Below are 15,206 nucleotides of genomic sequence, written 5' to 3' on the forward strand. Positions count from 1 at the left end.
AGATTCCACCTGCGTTGATCGTGGTCCGGGTCCTTGCCAGGCTCATGGTGTACGCACTGGGCTTGCAACCCCTCCCAATGCCACGAAGCAACTCGTTATTTTTGAGATCGATGAGAGTATCTCTACGCCATCCTCGTTGGTATCTTCTCGACTTGGTCCTACATCAGAAGCTCGAAAAATTGTACAGCCTTGAACGAACACCATGGGTATCGGCGTCCTCGACGTAAAGACGACAGACCACGTTCCAGGAACCGTGCACTTGGAACATGTTACAGAAAGCGCTGCAGTCGACAACATACTAAGCCCTCTCAAACATGGTCAAGGCAAAGATGGCAGAATCATCTTGACGCCGCAACCTTCGGATGACCCGAATGACCCCTTGAACTGGTCCTTCGCGAAAAAGCGTGCCATTGCCTCGATCGTGTACGCCGGCACGGTCATTCATTCAGCTACAACCGTGACTATACGCCGTAAACCTTTGATCACATCGTTTACTGACCACCTCACATAGGCGCCCCTTTTGCTAGCTGGCACTGTCCAGATCGCTCAAGATCTCAACATATCCGCGGCCAGCATGGTAAAGCTCTCATCCGGATATTACCTTCTGGCTGCGGGCGCTGCCTGCCCTTTCGTTGCTGCTTGCTCCCGAAAGTATGGCAAGAGGCCAATATTCGTGCTTTCATCATTCATGGCAGTCATTGGCTCCGTGGTCGGCGCAACGGCGCAAGGATACAACTCCTTGCTAACTGCTCGCGTAATTCAAGGAATTGCATCGGCTGCATATGAGACTCTGGTGTTCTCTGCAATTGGTGATATCACATTCCTCCACGAAAGAGGTCCTCGTGTGGCAGCTGGGGTGTTCCTACTCAACGCCATCGCCAATATTGTTGGCATCATCGCTGGCACTATCACCACCAACTTAGGCTGGCGTTACAATTTCTACATGTTGATCCCCTTTGCAGCTCTACAGGCTATATCAACAGCACTGTTTGTTCCAGAGACCTCATACATTCGCAGGTACGACTCCGAGATCGAGCCAAAAGATGGTACGAGCTGGTCAAGTCTCACCCGTCCTGAAGCGAAGTCAGCTTCCAAGCGTGCACTAGACGACTGTGGCGAGATGTCGCATGATGAGCATGTCGTACAGACGGCTGTCGAATCTACCCCGAGGACATGGTGTCAAGAACTACGACTGTATAGCGGCACATATGTCAGCGATCCGATCTGGAGGATTTTGATCTCTTTTCCGGTCGTTCTGGTCAATCTCGGCGCGACCTTTGCCGTTGTATCTTGCGGACTCACGTTGTGCTGGCTCGCCGCAACCTTGATACTATCGTCTGTTCTTCTCACTGCTCCGCCTTACAACTTGACTTCTAGCCAGGTTGGATACGCTTCGGTAGCTCCGGCCATTGGTGCTCTACTAGCTGGACTGTTCATGGGCCTCTGCTCGGATCGCTGCATTAGGATACTTACCCGGCGCAATCGTGGGATTTACGAGCCAGAATTTCAACTTCCGCTTACGCTCATCGGCGTAGCATGCGCAATATCTGGCATGGTTGGGCTCGGGTATACATACCAGCAACGCACGTCACTCTACGTCGTGTGCGTATGTTGGGGAATAACGGCTTTTGGATTGAGCTCATGCAACACGACCTTCTTCAACTACGCACTCTCGGCTTTCCATGAGTATGGTAGCGAGATTTTGGTAATGTCAGCGTTAGTACGGAACTTCTTAGGCTATGGGTACGTGAAGGACTCAATTGGAACAATTTCTTTGAAGCTGACAAGAAACACAGAATGTCTGTGTTCATCGTACCGTGGGTGGAGCAGGATGGCCCTAGGACAGTACTCTGTAGCTTGGGTGGTATCATGGCCTTTCCGGCGGTACTGGTCGTTGTGTTCTACCGTTACGGAAAGATGTATCGACTTGTGTGGCATCGCAATAATTGGCTAAAGAAATGGTATCTCGAGGCGGACAAGACAGACGTCCCGGCAGAGTAGCTGCCAGCAGAGGCCTAGCTGAAAGGGAGACATGATTGCCACAACGAGGAGGGGAAGATGGGAGTGTAACTGTGTCACAACAGATCACTCACCAAGGTAAACCCATACCATCCAGAGTCTTATTGACGATGCTTCCCGAACGTCCTTGACTTCAGAAACCCTATCTAGCTGGTAGATGATGATTCCAGGCTGCAACCTCTCCGTCTTGTACTTGACATTGCGCCTGTCGTGCGATTTCTGCTCATCAAGCCTAGCGAACTGCTCCTAACAGCTATCGTGTTGTACCTCTGGAACTTGGCCGGTGGTCCATGGTCGCTCTGCTCAATGTACGGGAACGTCGTAGCCTTGTCGTATTCGTCGTAAGCGATGCATCCGCTCAGGTTCCGCTTCGGCCCGGAATTCTGTCTCCGCACGAACGATGGAAGCAAGTCCAGCCATTATTACTTCTCACTTCAACATCCATCTTTGCTGGAAGTCATCATCTTCACTCTGGTGGCCCATCGACATCAACGCTGGCACGAGAGTCTCTACCGCCAAAGCACTGTCGTTGGACGTGGCTTCGCGAATGGGCTACAGTTCCAGCGTGTTTAGATGGCCCGGCTAATCGATCTGTCGACACCAATGGAACACAAGAACGGCGCGCAACCGCTTGAGGACTTGAGAACCACGCACAGATTTGAGAGCTGCTGGAGCAGTGCGTCCCCTGGCGATGACTGGGACTCGCCTCTTGACTGATCTCGCCACATCTGGGCTACTGTCGACTCGTGTCTGTGATCGATGCATAACGTGGGTCGAGAGCTTTTGCAACATGACGAGTCCTGCTCTGACCTTTCTCACAGGAGGAAGACTAAATGTAATATGATACGGAGCTTACTACAACCCACTTGAGCTGACTTTCATTCGTCCAGGTGATTTGAAACGACCTTCGTGCTCTCGCTGCTTGGAGAATGGCTCTGAATGCATCTATTCGAGCATCAAGAAGCGGCCGGGACCTCCCAAAGGCTCCAGTCGTAAGCAGACCACTCGCTCTAGGAGCTATGGTAGTGATACAAATAGCGGCTGGGAAACGCCACGCCTCAAAGCCAGGAGAAAAGTCAAGACCCACAGCACACGTCTGAGTCCTAGGGACAACCCTCCAGAGTCTTCAAAGCCACCGGAATTGGTAACCACGCACTCACCGACAGACATTGTGATCTCTAATATTCCTGGTGGATCAAACCAGCAGTCGACTGACGAGCCACTGCAAGATAGCGCAGTTTTCAGCACCTTTGTTCCAGAGGCCCTTTACATACAAGCTGCGTCGCCTCAAAGATCCATTCTGTAAGCCAGGTGCAACCTTATGCACAGTAGCTTCAAGCTCACCATTACAGACTGAGAAACTTCTTCGTGCACCTACACATATCCTTCCCTCTGTTCGTGGAAGAACGCTTCTTTGAGCAGTACCAACTCGGCTTCATTGATTCCGACCTTACGCTTGCAATGTGCGCCATATCTGTGGGGCTCATCGGCGACTGCAAGTTCTGGAGCTCAGAAGCCGCGAGATCATATCTGGATTACTTGCTTGAATCGGACCACTTGGACTACAAGGCAACAGCACAGACGTCGCTCGATGACTTTCGGCAAGCGACGCTACTTGCGTTTTATGCATTCTTTGAAATGCCAGGCGAACGATCGTTGAATCGCGTTGTGCGGTTGACTCGAAAGGGATATCAATGCGGCCTCCATCAACTCGACAATCCCAATCAATGCTCCTTATACCGCTATATCATAATCAGCCATGAGGAGCTTCGAGATTGGAGAGCGGTCTGGTGGTCAATCTACAGCCTGGACTCTTTTTCCAATATTATGGCGGGAACTCCTTTTCTTATCGAAAAAGAAAGCATCAAGACTGCATTGGTATCGGCGGATGCAAGCTCAAACGTTATTCGGGAGCATTCAACAGATGTGTTTCTTCCTGATGACTGCAGCTTGTTTCCTTCGTCACTCAACGACGTCATCGGCCGCCACAACAATGCTAACGAGAGCATACGTATCCTGGCTGTCACGATCCTCAGAGAGGCCGGCACGTTAAGGCGACTATTGGTGCAGAATCCAACACCAAGCCTGCGGACACGCATAACGGCTATGGAGTCCAACTTGGCGTCTATGCGAGACGCATTGCCCACTGGATACATGGACCCTACACAACAGACCGTGCTGGACGACTGCACGTCGGCATACTTTGAGAGGCTTACATCAGTGCTCTTCATGCATTTTGCTCGTATCATCGCAATGATCCCATCCGAAGTTCACAGCGACCAGACCGAGTGGGCATATCGATGGCGTCGGGCAGTGTCGTTTTGCGAAGACGCTGTGGCTGTAGCATGCCAATGGGATCATCGTAAATCTTTGATTGATCCTCTGGTCGGTACGATATTTTCGGGCATCATGCTTCTGTTGGAGGTCCACTGCCGCTATGATCAGACAGACCCTGCGGAGCAAGATCGGATCCGGACGCACAGAACGAAACTAGAGACTCTACTTGCTCAATCCGTACCCGGCTGGCATCTCTGCCAGAATCTGCTTTGTAAGTCTCGACCTGCTTTTGCGTTCGATGTTTCGACGGCTAAACATAACCAGCTTCATTCCACCGCTTCATGCACCTATCGGACGATCAACTCACATCCTACGGAGTTGATCGAATTGTATCGTCATCCCAGGGGCCCCTACACCATAATACGTGGGTCAGCATTCTGCCAATTTCGGCGGGCTTTGGCGACATAGCTTTGTCGTATCCTTTTGGTTGACGTTCTACCGAACATGTTACACTAGAGCAAGCGCAAACTAGATGCCCAGTACTCAGCCTAACCAATAGCGTAAAAGCTACCCCAGAAACACCAGAGACAAAGTAGAGAGGCGATAGGGCAATCCGCCCCACCCGGCATCGTCGGTAAAAAGCCAGATGTCTCCTCTTCCCTTCGGCTTTCCTTCTACACAATCATGCCAATATCCCGATCCCCACGCAAGCGCGGTCGACACGCTGTAGCCTGTCTCCCTTGTCATCGCAGGAAGCAGAAGGTACGTAAGAGATTGTGTTTGAAGTTTACTCGCTGACATTTGGGTAGTGCGATGGTGATGGGTCTACCGTATGCTCTAACTGCCGCCGTCGTGGAGTTTCATCGACTTGTAAATACCCAGGAGCCACTGAAGCAGCTGGCAATTCATCTTCCGGATCAACCCACGTCGATGCTGGAGCTCCAGACTCGTACACGGCCTCATCTGCCGTCGAACTCCCGGAAGGAGAAGGCAGCGTTGGCAATTTGTTCAGAAGCCAGGATGCTCCGTCGTTCTTCGGCTCATCCTACTTTGGACCACAGGCAGCGGCAAAAGTCATCGAGGCACCTGCGCCAGATGTCTCGTCGGGAATCCGAGCGCAGCCTGGTGCTGGGTCGGCTCATTCTTTCCGCGATGAAGGCGGGCCTTTCTCTCAAATCTGGGATCTCCTAGGCATCTTGCCTCGCAGAAAGGCGACCGTTGATAATCTGACAGAATGTTTCCTTCGAGAATTGAACTGGTCCATCGATGCAGTGCACCCTGCCAATTTTCGGGAAAAGTACGAAGCCTTCTGGACACGCAAGTTTGGGTTTGATGACTTCGCTACAGTCGATCTCAGATGGTTGGCGCTGTTGTTTATCGTGCTTGCCTATGGCGTACTCCTGGATGGCTCTGCGCCAACCAACCTGGAAAGCCAACGTGAGCTCACAGAGACATCTTTGAGATTCTACTGGGCTTCGAGACGAGCTATTGTCATTGCACCTTCGTTCTACGGCGAAAGTACAGACCTCGTTCGTGCAGGAATACTCGTTACGCGCTACTTGATCTACACTCGACGAGTCACTGAGTCCTGGCTAACAACAAGCTTCGCTATGGTACGCTATCTCTTTTTTGAAAACGGGTAAAGATTAGTGCTAAATCCTACACAGCGAATGTCTCAAGCTCAAGGGATGCATATCGACGGCGAACGCTGGAGACTCCCTCGAAAGGAAACTGAGACTCGACGGCGACTTTGGAGTCACCTTTACGTCTTGGACAAGACGATTGCTCTTGCACTAGGCCGCCCCTTCGCTATTGTTGATCAACAATGCATGGTGAAACGGGCATCGAATGTTTGGCTTGATGACCTGAGCGACGAAGATGCTGGCGCCGCCACGGAAGCACCGATTTCGGAACCGACTCAAGCAGTCTGCAATCTCCTCGCACATGAATTGGCCGTCATCGTCGGAAAGATTCAGGAACATTGCTTTGGACTCTTTGCTGTTTCGTATGAGACAGTGTTATCCCTGGACCGTGACGTGGTGAACTGGGAATGAGAGCTACCACCGTACTTCAGGCTACAAGACGCAGATACTTCGTCAGATGCCTCCAGACCATACCTCTACTGGAACAGACTGCGGCTCCATGCGATGTATCACTTCGCCCGGATTACGCTTCATCGACCATACCTACTTCGTCACAGCATTACGAATCGGTACAGATACAGTCACGATGTCTGCATGTCTTCCGCTTGCTCCGATCTGGCGCTACGACTCAAGTACTTTGGACAACCTTTGCAAGACCGTCTCAAGTGGGCCCTAGGACCTCACCACTTGTTCAACGGCGTGCTTGTCCTGGGAGTGATCGCGGTCCAAGACCCACATTCGCCACGAACCAATGCCCTACTGGAAGACCTCGACGCTTACTGTGAGATGCAGCGCCATGACGTCTGGGTAAACGAGTTCGCACTGGCAGAAGTCAAGATTGTTGAGTTATGTATCTCAAAAGCGAGGAGCTTGCGTCAAAGCAACAAGCGGAGTATCCCCAACAGCAGGGCTTCCATGGAGCCAACGATGACTTCTGCTCCAGCAAGCAGCGGTATGGATCCAAATATACAAACTCCTTTCCCTGGCCTGGATTTGGCTCCCGAGCAGAACTTGAATGATAGGTTCTTCCCGCCATTCCCAATCGACCCGAGCGCCAACTTCTGGCATGATCCTGCACTTACGCTGCCGGAAGCGATAGATGTGCAGCAGTGGGAATATGTGCTTGATAGCATAGCTCAAGAGCCCGGATTCTCATGATCTTGGGTTCATGAACCGTTGGTCTTGGCCTTAACTGGGGTGTTCTCATACACAACACGGTTCACCAGGCTTCCTAGACCATGGCTTCCAACAATCCGCACGTCGTAGCCGTCCTGGAGGAAGACAGGCGGATCTCTGCTCACACCAATTCCATGCGGTGTGCCTGTCATGATGACCGTCCCTGGTTCCAACGTCGTTCCCTGGCTTAGATGTGAGACTATCGCCGGTATCGAGAAGATCATGTCGTCTGCTCGTCCCTCCTGCATGGTCTCGCCGTTCAGCACGGTCTTGATCCCGATTTCGCTGGAATCTGGAATCCGTCGTTGTGACACTATGCAAGGTCCCAGAGGCGCGAATCCATCGAATCCTTTACCATACCCCCATTGCGTGTTGCCGCCGGCAAACTGCCATTTGCGCGCGGTCACGTCGTTGGAGCAAGCGTAGCCAAGGACGTTGTCCAAGGCATTCTCCTCGCTGACATTTCGGCATTCTCGCCCGATGATAATCGCCAGCTCCGCTTCGTAATCTGCTTGGTCGTCGATGGCCTGGTAGGGTATGACGAGCGGACTGTTTGGGGCATTCAGACACGACGCCGGCTTGAAGAAAACTGACGGATGAGTTGGCAGCGTCAAGTTCATTTCTTTCGCGTGGTTGCGGTAGTTCAATCCAATGCACCGGATCGTACCCACTTCTGCCTTCGAAAGAGGTGGAAGTATGGATTTGATCGTCAATACCGAGCTTGTGACCTTTAGGGAGGAATCCAAAGGCGATGAACCTGACAACTTGCGGACCCTGACTGACTCCGAGGACGCCAAAGCAGCGCCAACTACTTGCTGGTCAGACACATTCGTTCATGCGTTTGGGTATGAACTCACTATCAAGATCTCGGTCCACCGGCTCACCAAGATGTTCTTGGCCATCTTCCTGGGCGATGAAGCGGACCAAACGCTCCCACGTCTGTCGAAGAACCTCAGATCAGTCCCTCTCAACTCGTCAGCTATCAACCCAACTTACAAGAATGCTTTCAACTTCTGTTGTTATAGACCCCATGATTCAGGCAACGGCTCGTCAAATGATAGTAATCCGGCCAAGCAGGGGAAAGGATCGGGATGATGCTGAAATATAAAGACACCTCAACACTGTACACGGCCTGATGAAAAGCAATTCGCCACACATCCATTGACACTCGCAATTGACCGATAAGAATCCTTCTTTGGTCGGGCAAGCAGCTGCCCGCTATCTCCCCCGGAGGCATGACAACAGATTTTGCCGATCATCATCGGCAATTTTCATCCTACCAGATCGGCGAAAGTCGACACAAGAGATAGTGGTCTTGGGAAAGATTAGACCTATAGATCATAAATACTGCAGTAGACCCGCAGCCTTTCTGCATGTCTCCACGAAGTTTGTCGAGAACCTTATACGCCAAGGCTACGCTACGATGGACGAGTCGAAGCAACAGTACCTGGAGCCGAGAGACGATGAGGTTGGCTCGCATGAGGCTGTTATTGACCCTGTGGCGGAGAGGAAGTTGGTGAGGAAGTTGGATATGTGGCTTTCGCCGATGATGGTGCTGGTGTTTCTGGTTGCGTACCTTGACAGGTCGAATATCGTAAGGATGCCTCGAGTCTATGTTGAAGCATAACTGACCTTGTCAGGGGAATGCCGCCATCGCTGGCATGAGCGAAGACCTCGGACTCGATGGGGACAAACTTAACGTGGCAGTGACACTTTTCTACGGTCAGTATATTGCGATCGAATAGCTATTCTGACACATGCTGACGACAACACAGTTACGTACATCACCTTCGAGATTCCCGCCTCCCTAATCCTCAAGAAGGCACGCCCCTCTCGCCTCATACCCTTCTTCATAATCTGCTGGTCCGCCGTCGTCATCGGCAGCGCCTTTATGCAAAACTACGCAACTCTGCTCGCCTCTCGCCTCCTCATCGGCGCATTCGAATCAGGCCTCTTCCCCTGCCTAACGCTCTACCTATCGACCTTCTACAAACCCATCGAACAAGCCCGGAGAATCTCATACCTCTTCGTCGCGGCAGCATTATCAGGAGCCTTTGGAGGACTTCTTGCGTACGGCCTGACGGGATTGAATGGCGTACTCGAAGGGTGGAGGTGGCTCTTCCTCGTCGAAGGCCTAATTTCCATCCTGGTAGGACTCGGCTGCATCGCTCTCCTCCCAGACACCTTCGAATCCGCCTGGTGGCTAAACGATAACGACAAGAAACTCATGCGGATCCGACACGAACAAGTCGCCCTCTACCAAGGCGAGAACGAACTCTTCGACCGCGAGGAGGTCAAGCTCGCCTTCCAAGATCCCAAAGTCTGGCTGAGTGCATTCTGCCAGTTCTGCGCAAATACCTGCTCCTTTGGATTCAGCACGTTCTTGCCGACGATCATCAGGGGATTTGGGTTCAGCTCGGTCCGGACGCAGTTGCTCACGGTGCCGGTGTATATCTGGGCCTCGATTTTTTATCTTGTCGTTGCGTACGTCTCGGATAAAGTTCGTCGGCGGGCATTTTTCATGTCGCCGCTGGCGATAGTCACGGCGATTGGGTATTGCATGATGCTCGGCATTGACATGGACAAGACAGCTGTGCTGTACTTCGCGACATTCGTCACCGCAACGGGAATATACTGCTGTGTTGGGCTGAACGTCACATGGATCTCGAACTCGAACGCAGGCTACTATAAACGGGCGACGGCAATTGGCTTGCAGCAGACAGTCGGTAACAGTGCAGGCATCCTGGCTGGACAGATCTATCGGATAACGAACTCGGATGGGAGGTATGTCATCGGACACGCGGTTTCGCTCTCGACAATCGTGTGTGCCTCGATTGGATATGCGACGATGTTCTTCTTGCTGAGGGGGATCAACCGGAAGCGGGAAGCAATGCCAGAAGACGAGAAGAGGCGACTGATCGATGCTGGGGCAAGAGGAGACCGGCATCCGGATTTTAGATACACCACATAGGTGGACTTTGTTAGCATGCCTTTCGATACAAAATGGGCCCAATCTCTTGCTTTAAGTTGCTGGAACTTCCATAGCAGACAATTGCGGTGTACGGAAACACATCAGTCAGGCCGTAGCATGGTGGTTGTAATTGTTAGGGAGCACGTTTGATAGCAGTGAAGTCTCACAAACCCCTGATAAAGTTCAACTTCTTCCGTTATCGCGTCGGCTATAGCAGTCACGTGAGCTCCTCAATGCCGAGGCAAAACGTCAGTGATCTCTCTCCACCAGTCACATCTCCGCTGATTATTCTGTTCACCTATCTCTATACCTATACCCACGTGCCATCTTTCAAACGCACCTCATCTCTTAATAACACCTCTCTGCCCACTCCGGGACCGATCATCTCAATTACCGCATTGAAGCGCTTCAAACGAGCCCTATCTTGATCCCGCAATCCAACCAATTCAATAGCCGAGGGCAAACTCCACCTGAATCGCAACTCACGATGTCGAAGCAAATCACCGCCAACGAAGTGAAAGAGCACAACACAGTCGAGAAGGGCCTTTATATCATCATTGATAATGACGTGTACGAGATGGGAGGCTTCGTAGATGAGCACCCAGGCGGTGCGAAGATCCTCAAGAGAGTAGGTGGAAAGGATGCGAGCAAGCAGTTTTGGAAGGTGAGTTACATTAGACATATACCACATACTGAATGTGGAATGAAATGAAGGATGTAGCATGGTGTAACACAAGTTGCTGACATGTTGAGTGCAGTACCACAACGAAAGCGTGTTGAAGAAGTACAGCCCGAAGTTGAAGATTGGAACTTTGAAGGAGGGAGCCAAGCTATAAATGATATACACCAAACATCTGATCGAAAGAATCAGGGCATGATCATGTATATACGCCAACATGACTCTAGACGAGAACAGAAGCAAGAGCACGAAGCAAGACCAATGAGCCATCAAATCCTTGTTACAAACCGTCATTTCGTTGATTATACACTACGTCTAGGTCCATATGGAATCTGTGCCTGTGCGGGATATCATCTTCCTGTCGCTGATCAAGGAATCGCTCCCACGCCGCGCAATCGCTATGCAAAGACAAGTCACAAGATCATACCATTCGTCGTTACCCGTTTTTCGCCAATCCCTGCTCTTCATCCTGTAGCAGGGAATGCTTCTCTAGACTCCGTCGATCAAGACTGAGCCGCGAAACCGCACTTCTCCAGCTGCTCCTCCGCCTCGACTTGCTGCGTCGACTCAGCTTCCACGCCGCAAGCACAATCGAGGCCACCAGACTCGCGAGTCCAAGTGCGAAATATCCATAGTGTTTCCCGATCATAACGATCATCGCCGCGTCCCAACCGTGCCAGCTACTCGCCCCGCCGTGCGCGAAGAGCGGTGTGGTGATCTTGCCTCTCAGCATGTGAGGATCCATACTGCCATTCTCATCCGCGAGGATATACACTCGATCTTCCTTCCTCACGCCAGGATTTCGCCACTCCCTCTCCAAGCGCAGAGCATATGACATCCAGACGTTGGAGAAGTACATGCAGCCTGTGCTGAGCATGTTCTCGACGTACGGCATGGGCCATGGCAAGTCGCGGCTAGGCACTCGACCAAGCAGCTCGGCGAGGAAGGGATGGCCTGGTCGAGAGAGGATGAATGCGTTGTTAACGCCTGCTGGGTAAGCTCCCGGGGTGACCCATGGCAGGTGAGTGAGAGATCTATCCGACCCTTTGGATAGTGGCTCGTCCAGAGCTGCAAGACACGTAACGTCGAGATCTAGATATACACCGCCGAAGTGATGCAGCAGTGCATACCGGAGAATGTTGGCGCGCTGGATGTTCTGCTTGTAGCCGGTGTAATGAGGCAGAATGTCCGGGTAGAACTCAGCGATGAAGTCAGTCGCATTGGTGTCTGTCCACATCTTGAACGTCCATCCCGGATGTAGGGCTTGGCAGCTTTTGATCGCTGGATCGTACTTGGCCAGAGTTGAGTTCGGTCTGCCATTTGAGAGGAAGATTTGGTGAATGATCTGGGGAACGGAGTCGGGCAGTGTTATGTCGTTCGCCTCTGACGATTGAAGCTGAGTCGAAAATCGTACCAGGACATCTTGATTACGCCGTAGGTACTTGTGGAAAACGCTGTATGTGCGGGTAACTTCTGAGAGGTCGCGGATATGATGTCGCCAGAGGAATGCGAGGGAGAGGATGGAGAGGAATACAAGGCCGACCACATGTCTTGTGCGCATATTTGTTGGGCTGCTTCCCCAGCTGCAACTCCAGGAATTCGACGAAGAAAAAGAAGATGATGGAAAACGTGGCTTTCGACTTACCTTAATCACACCTGTATTCCGCCTACATCACCTCCGAAGTACGCCAGGCGCAACGACAAGAAGACGCCGCGTTCGGAAAACGCGGTATGAAACTTGGTTTCGCAGCTGCGATGCTAGCACATCGCCAACAGCCAACCAAGTCGGTCACGTTCCAGGATTGAGCCTCATTGCGAGCAGGAAGTAACAGAGTTTCTGTTGGCGTGGGTGATGTCAGCGAGCAGCGCCAAAACGTTTCACGCCTCTGGCATCTGACTTGGCTCTCTTCACACCACTCTTCCGCGGGATCCCACTGGTTCGACTGGCCCGGCTGAAGATATGTTCGCTTGACTGAGGTTGTCGCATGACCGACTTCGCGGCATTCTGCAGTAGGCGATGTGCTCGATGAAACGGCTGGGCAGATACCCGGATGTGCTGGCAGTCTACGGCTTGTAAGGCATCGCAACTATGTACAGACAGGGTGAAGTGGTCGCCAAAGCGAAGCGTCCCGCGTCCGGACATGCGAAGGAGCCGACGAAGGATGCCGCGCGCAGCCTGAGGCCGGCAGGTGGAAGAAGAGAGAATATCTGAAGTCGTCAAGGAGAAGAAGGCCAGTGCGAATGCCGAAAAGTCGGGCAAGTAATTGAAACAGTCCGATTATGTGCTCTGAGTATCACCCTTCAACCAACGCCGCAAATCATAGCATCAAACCTTTGAATAACCAGCCGTCGCCAGCTTGGTGATGTCGTACGGGTCCGCCAATACGCCCAAGATCGAGCTCCAACGCAACGGCTTCCTGTACCGTTTGATAATCCGGCCATCGGTAATGACATGACCGAGGACCTCGAAGACCATGTCAGGCTTTCTGAGTATGGCTTCGATGTACAGCTCGGCTTCTTTGCGGTTTTTGGCGACTTTATGAAGGATCGGACGACCTTTCATCAGTTCGCTGGCCATCCCTACATCGATGTTAGCGATGGTTTATAATGTTGGAGCTGAGAAGCACCAGTGACTTACACATTGCAGTCACTCGACCGAAGACACCGGCGACGATAACCAGACTGGCGACCACCACAGCGACGAGGATCGTAGCCAAAGTGCTCGACGCAAACATCGCCGTCCCGACCGTATAGACGCCGATGGTGAGGATCTTCGAGAAAACTCTCAGGGATGCGTGAGAGTAGTCGACGCCTCTTTCACTGATGATGACATAGAAGGCGTCCTTCGCAGCCGACCAGGGTCGATTAGGCTCCATGACGACCCTGCCGAATGTGTTGTAGCCTTTCTTGAGACGAGTCAGGATCTCTCCTTCACTGAACGGCTGTTGAGGCACGCTCGAGTATCGCGAGGGGTAGAACGTGGGGACGTCGCCGCTCGCATTGGAGTGGTTTGACGGTGTGAGCTGGTGGCCGTGGTAAGCGACCTCATCGGAGAATGCAGAGGGACCTTTACTACCGGAGGGCTGAATGTCTGTTTGGTGTCTGATCTCTGGAATCTGAGGCGCAGGCTCTGGAATAGCCCAGGGTACATCTGGGGAGATTTCGACTTTGGGCGCGCGAGAGACGCGGATTGTCCATTGATGAGTGAAGGGCACGCCGGCGAGGTTCTCAAGCAGCGATGATAGTGCGACGAAGCCGTACCAGAAGTACATCCAGGGGTAGAACTGCAGACCAGTCAACTCAGCTGAATGATGAGGATCAGGAGGCGTTACTTACTGTGCACCACCAGACAACGATGCTCCCTGCTTGCATAAACCAACAAGCCACCATAATCAACCCCAACAGGAAGATCTGCACTGTGATTCCACCCACAATGACAGGAGCCTTCCTCAACTCAATAGGATGTCTCGCCCTGGCAGCGACCTGATTCGCGAACTTGATGGCTTCCTTCTTCTCTTTCGCCTCGGTCGTGCCAGCATCCGGCGGCAGGGCATCATCGTCGTCGACCTTGACAGCATTGTACTGATCCGGGTTCGACGCAACCATGCCGCTGTACGTGAAGTCTGCCGCCACACGTTCGTATTCATTCACTTCGGCTGGGACAATGTTCCCGCCCAGCGAGAGGACCATCGAAATCAACCCAGCGAGCGGCATCAACTTATCTGTCCACGAAGCAGGAAGTTAGCCATGACGGATTGTCTCACATGAGGGCTGCTATCCTTCACACTCACACAAGACCCATAGCTCGGTGACGGGCGTCCCGATCAAGGCGCCCGCAGTCGGCAACAAGGTCAACAGCGTCGTCGCCCCAGATGCGCCAGCCTGATACGCACCGCCCAGGCCCGTCAGCGCAATCGACAAATTCCCAATACAATCCTGTTGGATTCCAGACTTTCGGATCTGGTCCGCGCGTTGCTTGAACGCGATCCAGTTCAGGCTTGACGCGAGGAAGTTGTCGACGTCGGCGAGGACTTTCTGGCCGTCCTTGTCGCTTCTGTTGGCCGGGCCGGCGATGAAATCGTCGTAGTTCGGGCCTGCGGGAGTGAGATTTGGGTAACCGTAGCCATCTTCTGCTTGGGCGGAGACGGTGCGAGGGATGAGGAGGATGGCACCGCAGATGGCGGTGGAGAGGTTTGTAGTTGCTTTGGAGATGCGGAGGCCGGCGTCAAGTGTGATCTTTGTGAGGGAGTAGTTGAGGAATTTCAAGTTAGGGGTACTCGTCGCGTTGGGCCTTTTGGCGATATCTTCATGAGGTGAGTGGTCCATCTTTGAGAGCACAAGGCAGAGCTTCTGGAAGAACGTCCTCGTTGCACAAGACGTGCGAAGGCGCCCGCATTTCTGTCTTCCTTGCCACTCTGCTCGCAAGGCTACGTTTGACTTG

At 52.5% G+C, this 15,206-nt stretch overlaps 7 protein-coding genes across 7 annotated transcripts; 4 read left to right on the plus strand and 3 right to left on the minus strand.

Moving 5' to 3' along the window:
- Window positions 1-202: 202 nt before the first annotated feature.
- On the plus strand, window positions 203-3,119 carry M409DRAFT_62233 (uncharacterized protein; the record flags this gene model as incomplete). The annotated part of the gene is made up of 4 exons (XM_033815080.1): window positions 203-457; window positions 512-1,743; window positions 1,797-1,971; window positions 3,096-3,119. 4 exons carry the CDS (start codon window positions 203-205, stop codon window positions 3,117-3,119), a joined length of 1,686 nt encoding a protein of 561 aa, XP_033674963.1.
- A 1,861-nt stretch (window positions 3,120-4,980) lies between these two features.
- M409DRAFT_62234 (uncharacterized protein) lies at window positions 4,981-7,097 on the plus strand (the record flags this gene model as incomplete). Its single annotated transcript, XM_033815081.1, has 4 exons — window positions 4,981-5,058; window positions 5,106-5,909; window positions 5,964-6,301; window positions 6,371-7,097. The coding sequence occupies 4 exons, from the start codon at window positions 4,981-4,983 to the stop codon at window positions 7,095-7,097; spliced, it is 1,947 nt and encodes a 648-aa protein (XP_033674964.1).
- Window positions 7,098-7,105: 8 nt separating this feature from the next.
- Window positions 7,106-8,147, minus strand: M409DRAFT_48957 (uncharacterized protein; the record flags this gene model as incomplete). The annotated part of the gene is made up of 3 exons (XM_033811094.1): window positions 7,106-7,923; window positions 7,973-8,054; window positions 8,112-8,147. The coding sequence occupies 3 exons, from the start codon at window positions 8,145-8,147 to the stop codon at window positions 7,106-7,108; spliced, it is 936 nt and encodes a 311-aa protein (XP_033674965.1).
- A 391-nt stretch (window positions 8,148-8,538) lies between these two features.
- M409DRAFT_16350 (uncharacterized protein) lies at window positions 8,539-10,086 on the plus strand (the record flags this gene model as incomplete). The annotated part of the gene is made up of 3 exons (XM_033803585.1): window positions 8,539-8,709; window positions 8,756-8,837; window positions 8,891-10,086. 3 exons carry the CDS (start codon window positions 8,539-8,541, stop codon window positions 10,084-10,086), a joined length of 1,449 nt encoding a protein of 482 aa, XP_033674966.1.
- A 487-nt stretch (window positions 10,087-10,573) lies between these two features.
- M409DRAFT_16351 (uncharacterized protein) lies at window positions 10,574-10,922 on the plus strand (the record flags this gene model as incomplete). The annotated part of the gene is made up of 2 exons (XM_033803586.1): window positions 10,574-10,750; window positions 10,845-10,922. The coding sequence occupies 2 exons, from the start codon at window positions 10,574-10,576 to the stop codon at window positions 10,920-10,922; spliced, it is 255 nt and encodes an 84-aa protein (XP_033674967.1).
- A 279-nt stretch (window positions 10,923-11,201) lies between these two features.
- M409DRAFT_48959 (glycosyltransferase family 32 protein) lies at window positions 11,202-12,326 on the minus strand (the record flags this gene model as incomplete). Its single annotated transcript, XM_033811095.1, has 1 exon — window positions 11,202-12,326. One exon carries the CDS (start codon window positions 12,324-12,326, stop codon window positions 11,202-11,204), a length of 1,125 nt encoding a protein of 374 aa, XP_033674968.1.
- Window positions 12,327-13,091: 765 nt separating this feature from the next.
- Window positions 13,092-15,091, minus strand: M409DRAFT_16353 (uncharacterized protein; the record flags this gene model as incomplete). Its single annotated transcript, XM_033803587.1, has 4 exons — window positions 13,092-13,345; window positions 13,404-14,049; window positions 14,102-14,487; window positions 14,557-15,091. 4 exons carry the CDS (start codon window positions 15,089-15,091, stop codon window positions 13,092-13,094), a joined length of 1,821 nt encoding a protein of 606 aa, XP_033674969.1.
- Window positions 15,092-15,206: the final 115 nt, after the last annotated feature.

This window comes from Zasmidium cellare (assembly GCF_010093935.1).
Source record: "Zasmidium cellare ATCC 36951 unplaced genomic scaffold M409scaffold_1, whole genome shotgun sequence".
Classification (NCBI taxonomy): Eukaryota; Fungi; Ascomycota; class Dothideomycetes; order Mycosphaerellales; family Mycosphaerellaceae; genus Zasmidium; species Zasmidium cellare.